At 40.1% G+C, this 16762-nt stretch overlaps 1 protein-coding gene across 1 annotated transcript; it reads right to left on the bottom strand.

The window, feature by feature from the left end:
- Positions 1–2206: 2206 nt before the first annotated feature.
- Positions 2207–16751, bottom strand: gpat3 (glycerol-3-phosphate acyltransferase 3). The gene is made up of 13 exons (XM_049604734.1): positions 16609–16751; positions 13569–13764; positions 13341–13407; positions 8582–8870; positions 8181–8255; positions 7150–7239; positions 6913–7006; positions 6705–6820; positions 5129–5184; positions 4946–5031; positions 4651–4779; positions 3030–3109; positions 2207–2822 (listed from the first exon to the last, which is right to left on the bottom strand). Exons 2-13 carry the CDS (start codon positions 13710–13712, stop codon positions 2654–2656), a joined length of 1395 nt encoding a protein of 464 aa, XP_049460691.1. The 5' UTR covers positions 13713–13764; positions 16609–16751; the 3' UTR covers positions 2207–2653.
- Between the last annotated feature and the right edge of the window lie 11 nt (positions 16752–16762).

The raw sequence follows: 16762 nt of genomic DNA on the forward strand, positions 1-16762 counted from the left end.
ATGTTGGTGGAAACGCTCCCCTTCTGGTGTCCTTTGCACTTTGCAAGTCAAGAAAGTCACAGATCGCCGTAGTGGCGTTTAGTTTGATGTGAAACCGCTCAGTGAGTTCCATCTCTCGTCCTGATGATACACGTCATCAACATGGCCGTCACCGTGGCACAAATGTGACGTCATCCCACCTGCTGTGTTTTATCCCGAGGCTCCAGGGCTCTCATTTATAAAACAGTGCGTAGGATCCAGACATAAAATCTACGTACGGACAAACGCCAAAAAACCTTTGACAGTTTCTACAGTCAGACTCCACCTCACCGTCTCCAAAATGTCTGTAAGCATGGGTCAAAGTTTCTCCATCAAGTCTGTTTTTAGATCACAACTTTTGCGTGGGAGGTGGTGTACACGTCCTTCAGGCCTCATTTTGTGCGTACGCCATGTTTATAAATGAGACTCCTGGTCTGTGACCAGCCGGGAAACCTAAGTACGAGCAAAACCTGTCACTGCTGCTCGAGTACGTCCTGGTGCCAAACTTCAGTTAGAGAGAAAGTTATGACGTCACTTACAGCACTTAGTCTTTCTGATTACATATTTTCACAGTCTTAACAATTTCAAGATTTTCTTGTCTTGTAAAATTTTCTTTTAAACTAACAAACAGCATTTTGTAATTCGTGCCACAATGTAAACTGTATCCAGACAATGTTTTTGCCAAAAACTACCGTTTGTTTGTTTTTTTAAGCAACATTAAAAATATAGACTGAGGGACGATATGAATGATCCTCCTGACATCATCTCCTTGGTGCCATCCAGAGAACCAGCCCGGGTCTCCTCCAGTTTTTAGACAAACCATTATAATAAAGGAAGTGACATCAGCAGAGGGCGCGGCACAACACAAGTAAACGTAATGATCAAACGGCACTGATTACCTACAAACCAACTCTGCAGGTTCTGAATCAGTTTATTTTTGGTTGAAATGCTCAAAATGTATAAACGTGAATGGATATGTCATGTTGGAATATAAAAAATATTTGGAGGAAAAAGTGTGTACGTCGAAACAACTCTGAAAAGTTACTGATGATAGAAATATATATTTTTGTCACATTTCTTTTTTATTTTCCTTTTATTTTATTTTTTAACATTTTTTCTCTCTCTATATATATATTTTTTTTAATTATTAATTTAATGTCTTTTTCTTCATCAGATGGGACAGGTGGGGCGTGAGGTCACAGGTTGGAATCGAACCCACGCTGCTGCAGCAGGGACACAGCCTTTGTGCATGGGCCGCCTGCTCCGTCTGTTTCTGTCTTTACTTTATTTCTTTGACATTTTGAACATTCGCTCTGTTTCATGATCTCGCAGCGTCGACAGGTATCAGGCACTTGAATTAAATGCTTTTTAAAACCTGTTTTTAAAACAATTTTAAACCAAATTTAAGACTTATTTTTGTACAAATCTTATTGTCTGACTGAAGAGCTGCAGGTGAGTGTAAAGGTGAGTGTGCAGAGTGAGGTTTATGCAGGAATATAGTTATGAGAGTGAATCAGGTTAATGTATATTCTGCTAACAGTCGTGTGTAAGTACAAAAAACACAGTTTTAGGTTCAGTGGGAGGATTTCATATTTGTAACATCAGGAACTTTAAAAATAAATTAAAGATTTTTGTAGAAATTAAGACGTCACAAATTTAGATTTAGGACATTTTAATGACTCTTAATGTCTGATTTTTATTTGTTTTATTGAACTGATGACATTTTAAGAGTTTTTCTTCTGTCGGTCAAATCTTTGAAGTCTTTTTTTTAATTTATAAACAATAATTTATCATGTTTTGTTTATTAATTTGTGTTAAACAGCAGCACTGAATGTAAATCACTGTGGGAGCAGATATCAGTTGTTGGCTAAATTTAAAATGAGAACATTAAATATTAAGTTTGTCTGCTCTGACAGTCAAACACATGTAAACATGATGTGACTGATTATGATTGATCTAAAGGTCAGCTCATCGTCTCCTCCAGTTATTACCTCCATCTTAATTATCTTTTTATTCATGTTTTTATTCTCATGTGCTTTCAGATTTTTGTATCTTTGTCTTCACTTATTAATACAAACGTATTCCACACAGCAACAGACACATTTAATCTCCTCACTGTAACTCTGTCAACTGTCTTTGTGTTTATTGATACGTTATATTAAAGATAAAAAAGTCCAATAATCAGAGGTGAGATGGATACACACGTTTATACAGACACAAGAATCGATCACTAACATTAGTTCCAGTCTGCAGAGATCCACTCAGAGCAGCAACAAACATCTGCTTTATAAAAATAGAAACACTGGAGAAGCTGACACAGTTTGTGACGCAGCCATCATAAAACACAAATTATATTTCAGCTGCTACATGTCCATGTTTTACACGACAGGCAGAGAAGAAGTGGTTTGGATAGAACTGTGGTTTCCAGTCTGCAGGAAGGATTATTGTGTTGTCATACAGCGCCCCCTGCTGGTGGAAACACTCCTGCACGCACACACACACACACACACACACACACACACACACACACACGACGAAGAGTTGATGTGAGGCTTTAAGACTTTAGACATAATAAACATCATATAAAATAAGATGAGTTAAAATGATGCAGAGAATAAACAGCTGTTCATCCCCTTCACATGTCGCCAGGTAACAATGATGATGATGATGATGAAGATGTCTGAGACAGCTGATCAGAGGACGATCCAGTGTCGCCGCTCTGTCCAACTATGATGCTGCTGTACATCTTCTGCTGCTCCTCTTTATACGAGTCCTTCACTTTGCCTCTCTTCAGTCCTCCGTCCCTGAAACACACACACACTCTGGTCACGTCACGTTTACGTCAGGTGAGACACCCCCAGGTGAGAAGAGCTTTTCATGCGCTGGTCAATTTTAAGATTTTGCCTTCCAGGGCTTCCGTAGGATGCAGTGTTGGGTCAGATTACTTTGAAATGTATGAAGTTACTGGATACAAATTACACTGCAATATATTTAGAGTATCCAGTACTCACCATGCGAGGTCCAGCAGTCCTCCTTTATCAGCGATGGCAGATTTCACTCTGTTGGCGAACTGAGCTGCGTCCTCACCGTCCTGAGTACACACAGTACATGTTAACAACACACAGTACAGAACTGCTTATTCAGAGTGTGTGACAGCGGGTTTATATACATCTTTAAAACATGTTCTAGAATATACAGTATATTCCATACATTCAAACCTTCACTGTATAACCAAACTTTCATTCTATATATTCAAACTTTCATTCTATGTATTCAAACTTTCATTCTATACATTCAAACTTTCATTCTATACATTTAAACTTTCATTCTATATATTCAAACTTTCATTCTATACATTCAAACTTTCATTCTATACATTCAAACTTTCATTCTATATATTCAAACTTTCATTCTATACATTCAAACTTTCATTCTATACATTCAAACTTTCATTCTATATATTCAAACTTTCATTCTATGTATTCAAACTTTCATTCTATACATTCAAACTTTCATTCTATGTATTCAAACTTTCATTCTATACATTCAAACTTTCATTCTATGTATTCAAACTTTCATTCTATGTATTCAAACTTTCATTCTATACATTCAAACTTTCATTCTATACATTCAAACTTTCATTCTATGTATTCAAACTTTCATTCTATGTATTCAAACTTTTATTCTATATATTCAAACTTTCATTCTATGTATTCAAACTTTCATTCTATACATTCACACTTTCATTCTATACATTCAGACTTTCATTCTATGTATTCAAACTTTCATTCTATGTATTCAAACTTTCATTCTATACATTTAAACTTTCATTCTATATATTCAAACTTTCATTCTATATATTCAAACTTTCATTCTATGTATTCAAACTTTCATTCTATACATTCAAACTTTCATTCTATACATTCAAACTTTCATTCTATATATTCAAACTTTCATTCTATGTATTCAAACTTTCATTCTATACATTCAAACTTTCATTCTATATATTCAAACTTTCATTCTATATATTCAAACTTTCATTCTATACATTCAAACTTTCATTCTATATATTCAAACTTTCATTCTATACATTTAAACTTTCATTCTATACATTTAAACTTTCATTCTATATATTCAAACTTTCATTCTATACATTCAAACTTTCATTCCGTGTGTTCAGAATTTCATTCTATAAATTCAAACTTTCATTCAGTATATTCAGTTTATGTAGGTAAAATCTCATTCTATGTATTCAAACTTTCTTTCCAAATGTTCAAACTTTGTTTTATACATTTATACTTTCTTTCTATATATATTCACATTTTTATTCTATATATTCAAGTTACATTCAGTGTATTCTAACTTCCATTCCATATATTCCTTCTGTCATTCCATAGACTCAAACTTCAAATTATATATCTGTACAGTATATGTAAACATGTATGAAAAGTTGTGCAGGTCACTAAAGTCTGACGTTAGTTTCACTTCTGTGGTCACTGACTCAAACGGGCTTAAACCACAGTATGATGATTCATGTGACGTCTCCAGTCGGCTGATAATATTCTGTCTGGTCGTCAGTAAATAATGCTGATAAAAATATGTGTATTAACGGTGCTTCAGGTGGAGGTGTACCTGTATGGTCATGGGGGGGAGGTACCACACGTTGACGACGATGGCCCAGCTGGTCATCATCCTCAGCAGGTAACTCACCATGTTGTATTTCCCGCTGTTCCAGAAAGCGTCACCGAAGCGAGGGTCGTACTGCGACACACACACAACAACATAAGATGCTGTCACATCTCACCTGCTGAGCTCAGTTGTGTCTTGGTGTCAAAGCTGCCTCGTATTTAACCACAGATTAAATTTATTTCTGAAAGGTTGTTCAGTCCTTTACATACGTGTTGGATTTAACATGAATGAACTGTACCTTGATGGTGACGGGGTATATTGTCCCTCCGATCTCAAAGCTTCCTTTCTTAAACATCATGACTGAAGTGTTGTTGATGCAGGTTCCTGTTTAAATCCACAGACAGAAGTTATAAACCATAAAACCACCATCATCATCATCATCATCATCATCATCACAAGCTTCAGCACAGCAGACTCTGACCTTCAGGAAATATCAGAATGGGAAGTTTGGTCTTGGCTGCAACGTGAGCTCTGAGCCTGTGGACAGACAGACAGACGGACAGACAGACAGACAGACAGACTGTCATCAGTTACATACAGACTGCTGTCAGAGGAAGAGACACCAGTGAACTTTCACTTTGTTCCTGCGTCCTCCACTCAAACCTCAGCTGAGTCAGTCATAATGTTTCCCAGTTAGTTCCCAGTACCTCCAGTTTAAGTGCAAGCTGTATTTGCTCTGTAATACAATCTGAAAGCTCCAGAAGGTGAAGGTCCTGCGAGGTGTTCTTGAGAGATTACGTCAGTGAGAATGAGACAGACACAAAATCACTCTGACCTTGACCTTTGACCACCAAATTCTTATCAGTTGATCCCCAAGTCCAAGTGGACATTTGTGCCAAATTTGAGGGAATTCTGTTGAGGCATTCTTGAGATACCATGTTCACGAGAATGAGACAGATATGGTCACAGTGACCATGACCTTTGACCACCAAAGTATGATCAGTTTATAGTTTAGTCAAGTGGATGCTTGTGCCACATTGTATAAAAATCCATCAGGTGTTCTTGAGACCTTTGACAAGTGAAATCTTTTCACTTCATCATTGAGTCAAGGTAATTGTTTGTGCTAAATCTGGAGAAACTCGATCAAGGTGTTCTTGAGCATTCACGAGAATGAGACAGCTGAGGTCACAGTGACCTTGATCTTAAATCTATGACCACCAAATTCTAATCAGCTCATCCTTGATTTCAGGTGGACTTTGTGCCAAATTTGAGGAAATTCTGTCAAGGCATTCTTGAGTTGATATAATCACAAGAATGAGTCATGGTCACAGTGACCATGACCTTTGACCACCAAAGCATAATCAGTTTATTATTTAGTCAAGTGGATGATTGTGCAAAATTTGTAAAAGTTCCATCAAGGTGTTCTTGAGATATTGAATTTATGACATTGAGATGAATGTAAGGTCACAGTTACCTTGACCTTTGACTGCCAAAATATAATCAGATTTGAGGACATTCCATCAAGGCATTGTTTGGATATCCTATTCACGAGAATGAGACAGATAAAGTCACAGTTACCATGACCTTTGACCACCAAAATCTAATCAGTTGTGTGAGTTTGTGCCAAATTTGAAATTCCCCACAGTGTTCTTGAGATACCGCGTTCAGAAGAATGAGTCACAGTGAACTTGACGTTTGACCACCAAAATATAATCAGGTCATCACTGCATCCACGTGGATGTTTGTGCCGAATTTCAAAAACTTTCCACAAAGCATTCATGAAATATCACATTTACGAGACTGAGACGGATGCAGAGTCACGGTGACCTTTGACTACCGAAGTCTAATTAGTCCAACCTTGAGTCCAAGTGGATGTTTGTGCCAAATTTGTAGAAAGGTTTGTCTTGAGATATTGTGTTCTCGACAACAAGACAAAACCGAGAACAATGATCTTAACTTTTGACATCCAGATGTGGGAGTCATTTTTCACTGATGTTTCCTGCAGCGCCCCCCCCCCCACCGCTCTGACACACACCTGCAGTAAGCTGCCGTCTCACCTGTTGGTCACGGTGTGGCGGTCTTTCATCTCTGACCTCTCGAACCAGACATGAGGACACGACTTCACCATTGACCTCTGAATGACCCCCATCAGACCGCCGTGGATCTGACCCACCTGAGGACAGGACAGGAAGTGCAGGGCAGTGACATCATCACATCACAACAGCTGATGAAAACAACGCTGACCCGTCTGATGATGACACTCACCATGGCGTAGCAGCCGTCGTTGGCCAGGATCACCACGTCGATAGGCGAGGTGTGATTGGCGACACAGATTCCTCCTTTCTGAGGTCTGTTTTCTCTGCAGACACAACACACGCAGTTCAACATGACACCGGTGATACATTTAAAATAAGACACAGGTAGTGACACGTGATCCTGGTGACAAGTTAAACACGTGTAGTGACACGTGATGACGTTGACACAGGTTGAGGTGTCACTGACTTGTTGTGGTATTGGATGGTGGCGGACAGTCCTCTGGCACAGATCCTGTAACAGGTCAGATGGACGAGCTCGCTCAGCCAGTTCTTCACACTGAAACAGGAAATAGAAATACAGGAATACAGGAAGTACATGTCATGTCGGACATATTTATATCTACACCTAGTTCTTCACACTGACGCCAACGATTCAGCTTGTTGCTGTGTTGCTCTGGCTTGTCGCTTTTGCTTGTTGCTGTGTTGCTAGGTTTTGTTGCTGTGGCTTGTTGCTGTGTAACTCTGATTGTTGCTGTGGCTTGTTGTTGTGTTGCTATGTGTTGCTGTGGCATGTTGCTGTGTTGCTATGTCTTGTTGCTGTGTTGCACTGACTTGTTGCTGTGTAACTGTGGCTTGTTGCTTTTGCTTGTTGCTGTGACTTCCTGCTGTGTTGCTGTGTCTTGTTGCAGTGGCTTGTTGCTATGGTTTGTTGCTGTGAGTTGTTGCTGTGTAACTTTTGGTTGTTGCTGTGGGTTATTGCTATGGATTGTTGCTGTGAGTTGTTGCTGTGCGGCTGTGACTTGTTGCTGTGTAGCTGTGACATGTTGCTGTGAGTTGTTGCTGTGCGGCTGTGACTTGTTGCTGTGTAGCTGTGACATGTTGCTGTGAGTTGTTGCTGTGTAACTTTGGTTGTTGCTGTGGCTTATTGCTATGGTTTGTTGCTGTGAGTTGTTGCTGTGTAGCTGTGACATGTTGCTGTGGCTTATTGCTATGGTTTTGTTGCTGTGTAGCTATGGTTTGTTGATTTGTAGCTGTGACTTGTTGCTGTGTTGTTGTGAGTTGTTGCTGTGACTTGTAGCTGTGACTTGTTGGTGTGCTGCTGTGATTTGTTGCTGTGGCTTGTTACTGTGTTGTCATGTCTTGTTGCTGTGTTGCCCTGACTTGTTGCTCTGAATTGTTGCTGTGTAGCTGTGGCTTGTCATTTTTGCTTGTTGCTATATCTTCCTGCTGTGTTGCTATGTTCTGTTGCTGTGTTGCTGCATTGCTGTGTTGCTGTACCTGCTCTCAGGCAGAAATCCAACCAGAACGGTCCCGATGACGAGCCAGGAGAGGCCGATGAGAGCCAGCGTTAACCTGCAGCAGCAGCAGCACAGAGGGAGGAGACGTGATGAAGTCTGTTCTCTGGAGTTAAAGGATCATTCTGCTGTTTTACAAACTGTTGTCTCATGTTTTAGTTCCTTCAGAAACACCACAGCGCCCAGTGAGTGCCAACTGGTTTTGGTGCTATAATTGAAATATTGCATCATAAATTAAATCATTGCATCGTAAATATCAACCAGTGTGGACTCTTGAATAAAAATCCAGTTTTAAATGTGTTATTATAAACGTTTGTAATAAACCTGATGATCCTTTAAACACACAGCAGCGCAGAGGACACTGAGCAGCGAGTCGGTTCTGACCTGAGAGGGAAGAGGATGCAGTAGCGTACGAAGACGCCGATCCCCCAGATGATGGTGAGGCGGAGGCTGATGTAGCGGAAGTTCTGGTTGGTTCTGGTGAGGAGGTTCCAGGAGGCCAGCTCCTCGGAGGAGAAGCGCTGGGTCACCTGGTCGTCCACGATGCTCTCCACACCTTTCTTGTAGAAGTAGAAGGCGTCGCTCAGAGAGAACTCTCCCTCCGCCAGCGAGCCGGAGCTCCGCAGCTGCCCCACCTCCTCCTCCATCGACCCCCCCGCTCGCTCAATGATCCCTGGGACACAGTCACAACACTGAGGGTTATAAATGGATCAATACGTCAGCTGATAGGAGCTCACTGCACGTGTGTGAGTCAGCTGATCAGTAATCTTTGATGTCAGGGAAATGTTTTTGCTTGTTTCAGCCACAGAACCTGTGTGTTTTTAGTGGCACATCGTGGTGTCTCCCAGCAGCGTCTGAGCCACTGTACCTGGGTTGTTCATCAATACACTGTGCTGTTCCCAGTGACGTTTGAGGTACCAAACCTGCGTACTTTTCACCATCACATCCTGCTTCCCAGCAGCATTTCAGCCAAGGAACCTGGGTGTTTTTGGCGGCACATCGCTGCGTCTCCCAGCTGTGTTTTAGCCACTGAATCCTAGGTGATTTTAGAACAAGCCTGGGTGTTCTTCTCCAGCACACCACGGCATTTCCGAGTGGCATTTTTTGGACCAAACCTTTTACTGACATGTTGCACTTCCTTGTAGCGTTTTAGCCACGGAACCTAGGTAGTTTTAGTGGCATTTCCTAGCAGCATTTTGGGCACCAATTCTGGGCATTTTTCATCAACACATTGTGGCATTTCCCAGTGACAACATTTGTGGCACCAAACAGTGACACAACGCAGCGTTTTCCGGTGGCGTTTAAGTGATTGAACCTGGGTGTTTTTAACCAAACCTGGGCGTTTCTAGGGGCACATCGTGGCACCTCCCAGCTGTGTTTTAGCCACTGAATCCTAGGTGATTTTCATCGACATATTGTGGTGTTTCTTAGCTACATTTGTGGCACTGAACCTGGCTGTTTTTAACTGAATGTGGGTGTTTTTTAGTGGAACATCCCAGCATTTCCTAGTGACATTTGAACCACTGAACCCTGGTGTTTTTCGCCAAATCTGGGTGTTTCTAGCGGCACATCATGGCGTTTCCCAGTGGCATTTTTGGCATCAAATCTGGGTGTTTTTCACCGACCCAACGCTGCTTTTCCAGCGGCTTTTGTGCCACCAAACATAGGTATAAATCAAAACATGATCTTTTTCTAACCACGACCAGATGGTTTTTGTGCCTAACCCTAACCACACATTAACCACAGCGCTGTTGAGAAACATAAAGTTTCAACGTATCGGTGGTTCACAGAAACGTTTAACGCCAACATTTTTCTGGTGACTGGGTAGCAGCTACAGTCTGTATCCACACTTCTGTGTAAACAGGTAACGGAGGATAAAACTTTATTGAGGGAAGTTGTTGAGCAGCAGCTGCAGTACAAAGAAGGAAAGAGTGCAAATAAAACAACATATAAAACAATAGAGATCAAGATGGTGCAAAAACCAAATGTACACAATGTCAGAAATGTAAACAGGAAACAGGTCTGGTACACTGTGTGCTGTAACGTGCACACCTGACTCATCAACTACAACTAATACAAAAGCTCTGAGTATTTAAAGAAACGTAAAACTAAAGCTCATCAGCTGCTCAAAGGTTTTTATTAATAATATAAACGCTTGTGTCTCTGATGGGAACTCTGTGTGAAGCTTGAAATGAGATTAAACGGAGCAGCAGCAGAAGAACAGTGTGCGTTATGTGAAAACAGAAACAGTCTGAGGATCACGAGGACGATGACCTCCAACTGATGTTTAACCCTTTAATGTACGGTGACGGTTTCCTCAGCCTGAAGTCATCTTCTACTGACAGTCTCTCATTTGTATTCTCGAAGCCTATAGTATATTAAATACCACTGAAACCAAAGAGTGTGTGTTTAACTCAGTCAAATGAAAGAGCAGAAACGTTTGAGTCGACATTAGTCAGCTCTGATAATCGATGTGCTGCTGTTTTCTCTTTTTTATCACTGTGAAGTGAAACTGATTTTTTGGAGTTTGTTAATCAGACAGATCTGTTGTTTTACCACACTATAAAAAGTGCTACAAGTGAAAGTCCTGCATTAATAAAACCTCACTTAGATCCAGTGTTATCAGCACAATGTACTTAAAGTTTCAAAACGAAAAGTTGTCATGAGGCAGATAAAGGCTTCTTTGGTGGTGTTTTATTGTGTAGAGTGAACAAACCTCTGTCACTGCAGTGAAGATATTTTGTTTAAATTTTAAACTAATGCTTATTTAAAAATGTTTTATAAATAAATGTCTGTAACTTCAAAACACAAAGAATAAAACAGATTGTTGCACGAGAATTATGATTGCTGATTAAGAATGTTGATCAAAACAGGAAGTGTCATAGTCTGAGTCCATCAGCGTCTCCACAGCTTACTCAACCTTAAAGTTCTCCATCTGCACCATTTTTTCGTGCAAATTAAAAGCTGCAACATTTCTGTAAACAACATCTTCTTCTTTGTTTTTAGACACGGCAGTGCTGTTCTATTTCACAAGATGTGTAACAGCGCCCCCTAACTTATAACAGTGAAAACACGGATTGCTGGAATATCTCGTCAGTGGCCGGGATAGTATTGATAGTAAAGGCTGCCGACCTGTTGTGATCAGTTCATCTTTGAGTCCAAGTGAACATTTGTGCCAAATTTGAGGAAATTCCATCAAGGCGTTCTTGTGATACGGTGTTAACAAGAATAAGGTGGATGCAAGGCCACAGTGATCTTGACCTTTGACCAACAAAATCAAGTCAGTTCATCCTCGCATCAAGTTGACGTTTGTGCCAAATTTAAAGAAATTCCATCAAGGCGTTCTTGTGATATCACATTCAGGAGAATGGGACGGATGGACAGACAACCTGAACCCATAAAGCCTCCGGCCACAGCCATCAGCCTCCCTCAGGTATACAAACACATATGAAAGATATGGAGGTGGTGTTCACAGGCCTTTTATTTCACCCACAACAGCACAAACAAACTAACAGGTGGAGGCAGCAGTACACCAGCAGCCCCCACAGTGTTAAATCACTGTTTTTCTCAGTGGAGTCTGGCTTTGAAGAGAGCTATATAATGGCTTCAGTTTCCCATCAGAAGTCGCTGTCTGACATTAAGGTAGTGAAACTATTATGACGTACACATAGACAAATATTGAGTTTTTGTTTTTTAGGTGTCGAAAATAGGCTTTGCTGCTGCCCCCATCCACAGCAGTACATTGCTTAGCTTCCCTGTCAGTACTCCTGTCTGCTTCTCCAAACTGGGGATGAGCCGACCGCCATCGACTGTAGTTAACACACTGACTATGGATAAGTACCTCATATAACCCCACTTCAAAAAATCTGAACTGTCCCTTTAAGGACTTCAGTTATTTGAAGAGTTCATGACATTGTGAGTTTTCTACCCTCGTGCTACACGTGCGTCCTCGATTGTTTCTAAATGTCGTGAACTCGTCGGCGTGGACAGATTATGGTGCTTATGTGTTTATGTAAGAGGACTTTATGTTTAGTATGTGTGGACTGCATGAGTGTGTAATGAGAGTCAGACTGCAGCTTGTTAAAGGGTTAAACACGGAGTGGACACACACACACACACAGAGCGTCAGTGTTTCACAGTGAACTCCATGTTGGCTCAACTCTGCTGTTTGATTACAGTTATGTAATCTGCTGTTGCATCATCATCCTGAGACCAGACGTGTGTTTTTCATGCTGCACCCCAACACCAGATGCCGAGCTGACCAACGGAGAGGCCACACAATCTCTCTCTCTCTCTCTCTCTCTCTCTCTCACACACACACTTACACACACACACACACACACACACACACACACGGACTGTCACATGACCTTTGTCTGCTGCTGAAACAAATCCCTCACACGCAACATCCTGAGAGCACCAACGAGGAAGTCGAGCTGCTGCTTCAACACTTCACTCATGACTGACTCGTTGTTTCACAGATCCTGAGTCTGATTTATACTTTAACCTGAATTTAAAAGCCTCACCACATGCCAGGCCAGATCTGATTCCAAGTGGACGTTTGTGCCACAGTTGAAAAAAGTTCCTCAAGGTGTTCTTGAAAGATCAGATTCACGAGAAGAGAAGGATGTACGGTCACAGCGACCTTGATTTTTGACCACCAAAATCTAATCAGTTCATTGTTAAGTCCAAGTGGACGTTTGTGCCAAATTTGAAGAAATTCCCTAAAGACATTATTTAGACATCACGTTCACGAGAATGACACATGGGAGGTATGAAAATGGGTATCAATATAATTTTTTTTAAACTAAAATTATTTTATATTTTATTTATTTTTTAATTTGTTGTCTTGCTATTTGTACTTAATGCATGTCTTTTAATTTAATTTATTTCTTTTGCTAAATTTTATTTATTGATTTATTTTTCCAACTTTGATTTTATTTATTTATTTTTCTAGTGGGTGTTGCTCTAGATTCACATATATTGTTTGTTAATAATGTTTTTTTAACTGATTATCTGAAGTTGTTTCACGTGTGTGTGTGTGGGTGTGTGTGTGTGTGGTCATTAATTAGTGTACAAACTGTTAATGGCTGTTAATTAAAGCTCGTTATGTTTTGTGCTCTTGGTTGATGAGGCGACTCACCGTTGGGCAGAGGCACAGGCACATTGGGCTGCTCCTGGCGTCCCCTCTGGATCCGCACCGTGGCCCACTACAAAGACAGTTATTTTCAGATGACCTCTGACACCATGCCCACTGCTGCTGCTGCAGCACATTTCCTAACTCTGCAAACATGTGAAGTAATGAGTGAAGAGGGCGACTACACGCTCTCCTGAGGACACACTGTCTGCAACTGAACTCTGATTCTGTTACCTCCAGGATCTGGACCAGGATCTGGATGTAGACCCCGGTGACCCCCAGAGAGAGGCCGAACATGGCGGGCAGCATGATGAGGAACACCACCACAAACATCCACACCTGGAACACCCCCACAGCCACACACCACAGGTCGTCCATCGCTGACAGCTGAGGCGGCTACGACTCTGCAGCTCCGAGGTCACGCCATCATCTGCAAACACACAGCGCCAGATTTAACATAAGAGTGTGTCCGTCCTCCACTTTGGTCCAGACTGAAATGTCTCAACATCTGCTGGATGACTGTGATGAAATGTGCTTCATCATTCTTGTTCTCTTCAGGATGAACTCTGGTAGTGTTGCACGGTATACCGGTACTAAAATAGTACCGCGGTACTAGAGTATTCTAAACAGTACTATACTGCATTTGGAAAATACCGGTACTTTGAAATTGATCCAATTCATTAATTTAGTTAATTTATTTAATTCATTTATGCACACAAACACCTTTCTTGTTCCTGTTGGAGCACAGATTGCACAAGTGGTGTGTATGACAACACCTGTATCAACATCCGCAGCTGCCGCACGTGAAAAAAGACAAGAGAAAGTCTTCCTCACAAAGGGAGACAACACGAGACAACACAAACTTGGTGGAACATTTGAGTTACCAGACCGTGACGTCCGCACCGAGGTACTTACCGAACCGTGATTTTTTTGGTACCGTTACACCCCTACTATTTATTGTTCTAAAGGTTTGTATCCAAAAGGACTTTTCCTTAGGAAAAGCACCGAAGAGTATCGAAAAGTATCGAAATTCATATTGGTATTGGTACCGAAACAAAGATTTTGGTATCGTGACAACACTAAACTCTGGTGATCCTCTCCTTTTCATCTGTAATGAAACTAATACTTTACTTTATGAACAAACACCTGCAGAGTTCAGAAAATCAGGGAAAAGTCACTATTTTAACAATTGTTTCATTGTTTAAGTTATTTTTCATCGTTTAAGTTATTTTTCAGTCAACTAGAATTGAAGGTTTTGTGAAGTTATAGTGACCTTGACCTTTGACCACCAAATTCTATTTATAAGTTCATTCTTGAGTCCAAGTGGATGTTTGTGCCAAATTTGAGGAAATTCCCTGAAGAATTAGATGCATACAAAGTCATGGTGACCTTTTATCACCAAGATCTCATCAGTTCGTTAAAGTTTGTGCCAAATTTGAAAAAGAAATCCCCTGTGTGTTCTTGAGATGTCACAATTACAAAAAATAAGACAGACAAAGTCACAGTGATTTTAACCTTTGACCTAAGATAACCAAATTCTAATCAATTTATCATTGAGTCCAAGTGGACATTTGTGCCAAATTAAAGGAAAAAAATCCCTCTTGGTGTTCGTAAGAAATTGCGTTCATAAGAAGTGGACAGAGGGATGCACGGACAACCCGCAAGCACAATTAGCGTAATGCCTGTCTCATTTAGAGGCCTGGTCTGGTTGCCAAGCAGTTTATGTTTAAATAGAAGTTCTTCAGACGTTTAAAACGGGTTGTTGGCTGCTTCAGAATATGTGTCCATAGCTTGATTACCCTGTCGGTTATATTCCTGTAGTCTGTAGGAGTCCTCAGACCAAAAGAGTCAAAAGGTGTCATAACTCTCTCTGATGCTCTGTCTGTTGGAGTTGGATCAAATGAATGATTCATAACTGATTTATTATCCGAGGCCTAATTTTTTATAAAAGTAATATTAATACTGGTTTAAATAAACAAGTTGATTGTATTTCCTGATCTTTGCTGAGCAACAGTTTTGTGTGAAAGGAGTTAAAGGCCTGTCTCAAATACAGGCCTGCTGATTTGGGCTGTTAATTGAAGTTTTACGACAGACATAAAGAAATTATAGGGAATAGAGATAAGAAGTATGCGGTAAGTAGTATACAATGTATAATACAATTAAAATAAAATTTAAAAAGTAAGAATTTGAGATATGTTGAGTAAGAAATAAAACAAAATGCGAAAATCAACAAATTTGCGCATTTTGTTTTCTACTGTAGTGTGACATCCTATGGATACGTCTTAGATTTTAGTATTTGTATTTTGGTACATTTTTATGTAATATCTTAGTATCATTATGTTGTAGTTTACTGTGTTCTTACTGCTCTCGTGCAATGCTCAAATAACCTGCTGCTGTAGCTTAAGAAGTTCCTCATTTGGGATTAATAATATATATCCAGATATTTATATCTCTGTCTAAAATTATATCTCAGCAAACAGATGTTTTGGGGGTCTTTTGTTCAGACAAGAGACATTTAAAGTGATTGATTTAACATTTTTCTGTAAAACAGTGACAACAATCATTAGTTGCAGTGACCTTACTGAATAAAAAAAAGTATTTAAGCAATTTAAATATGTGTTTTTAAACATTCTGTGGAACTCATTAGGCTGTAATTAAGCTCACATCCCACTTTATACTCAGATGGTTTTCATTAACACTCATTGTAAAGTAGGCTACTTGTCAACTGTGCTCAGTTGGTGGAATATAAATAAATATGTTTGGTCAAGTACTGAAAACAATTCTACGAACATCATGCTTCCATTTTGTTGTTACTTTATACTCTTACTATACTTGACTTCTTTTTTTAAGGGAAATATTAAACTTTTAATTTGCGGATGTTTCGATAAAAACACGTGATTATCTTACAAAATATTCTGCATCTTTATTTCAGTAATAATCCAATAATAAATCATTTAAAATGAATTCTGAAAGGGGACATTTTGCAAAGAGAGTACTTTTAAAACTTTAAGCACATTAAGCTGATGATACTTGTTCAGTTTTACTTTAATATAGAATGGAGGACTTTAACACAGTTGTGTTTGTAGTGTTGCTGGAGAACAGGATCTAGAAACTTCTTCACTCACTGTTTATCTGAGTAAATGTGCTGATAAGTGAGCACAGGAAAGGAACGGGCCGAACCGTTAGTCGAAGTCTCAGTGTAATGTACACTACCAAGTACACAACAGTGACACAAACAACAACAACAAACGTGTAAATATGTGTAAATAAATACCTGAGAGTGTGTGAGACAGTCCCCGCGGTGTTAAATGTCCTGATGCAACAGAGAAACTGTCTCACTGTCTCCAAATGTCTCCAACTGTGTCCAACTGTCTCCAGTGTGAAGCCAACTCAGTGCTGAGTTTAAGCCCCGCCCCCTCCGTTAGCTC

Source organism: Epinephelus fuscoguttatus, linkage group LG18 (genome assembly GCF_011397635.1).
Source record: "Epinephelus fuscoguttatus linkage group LG18, E.fuscoguttatus.final_Chr_v1".
In the NCBI taxonomy this organism is placed as follows: Eukaryota; Metazoa; Chordata; class Actinopteri; order Perciformes; family Serranidae; genus Epinephelus; species Epinephelus fuscoguttatus.

Excerpts from the sequence above, each read along its gene's own strand:
- gpat3 (XM_049604734.1), bottom strand. The coding sequence starts at position 13,712 with ATGGACGACCTGTGGTGTGTGGCTGTGGGGGTGTTCCAGGTGTGGATG. Across the intron at positions 7,007-7,149 it reads ACCATCCAATACCACAACAA|AGAAAACAGACCTCAGAAAG; the intron begins GTCAGTGACACC and ends TTGTGTCTGCAG. Across the intron at positions 5,185-6,704 it reads CGCCACACCGTGACCAACAG|GCTCAGAGCTCACGTTGCAG; the intron begins GTGAGACGGCAG and ends GTCTGTCCACAG.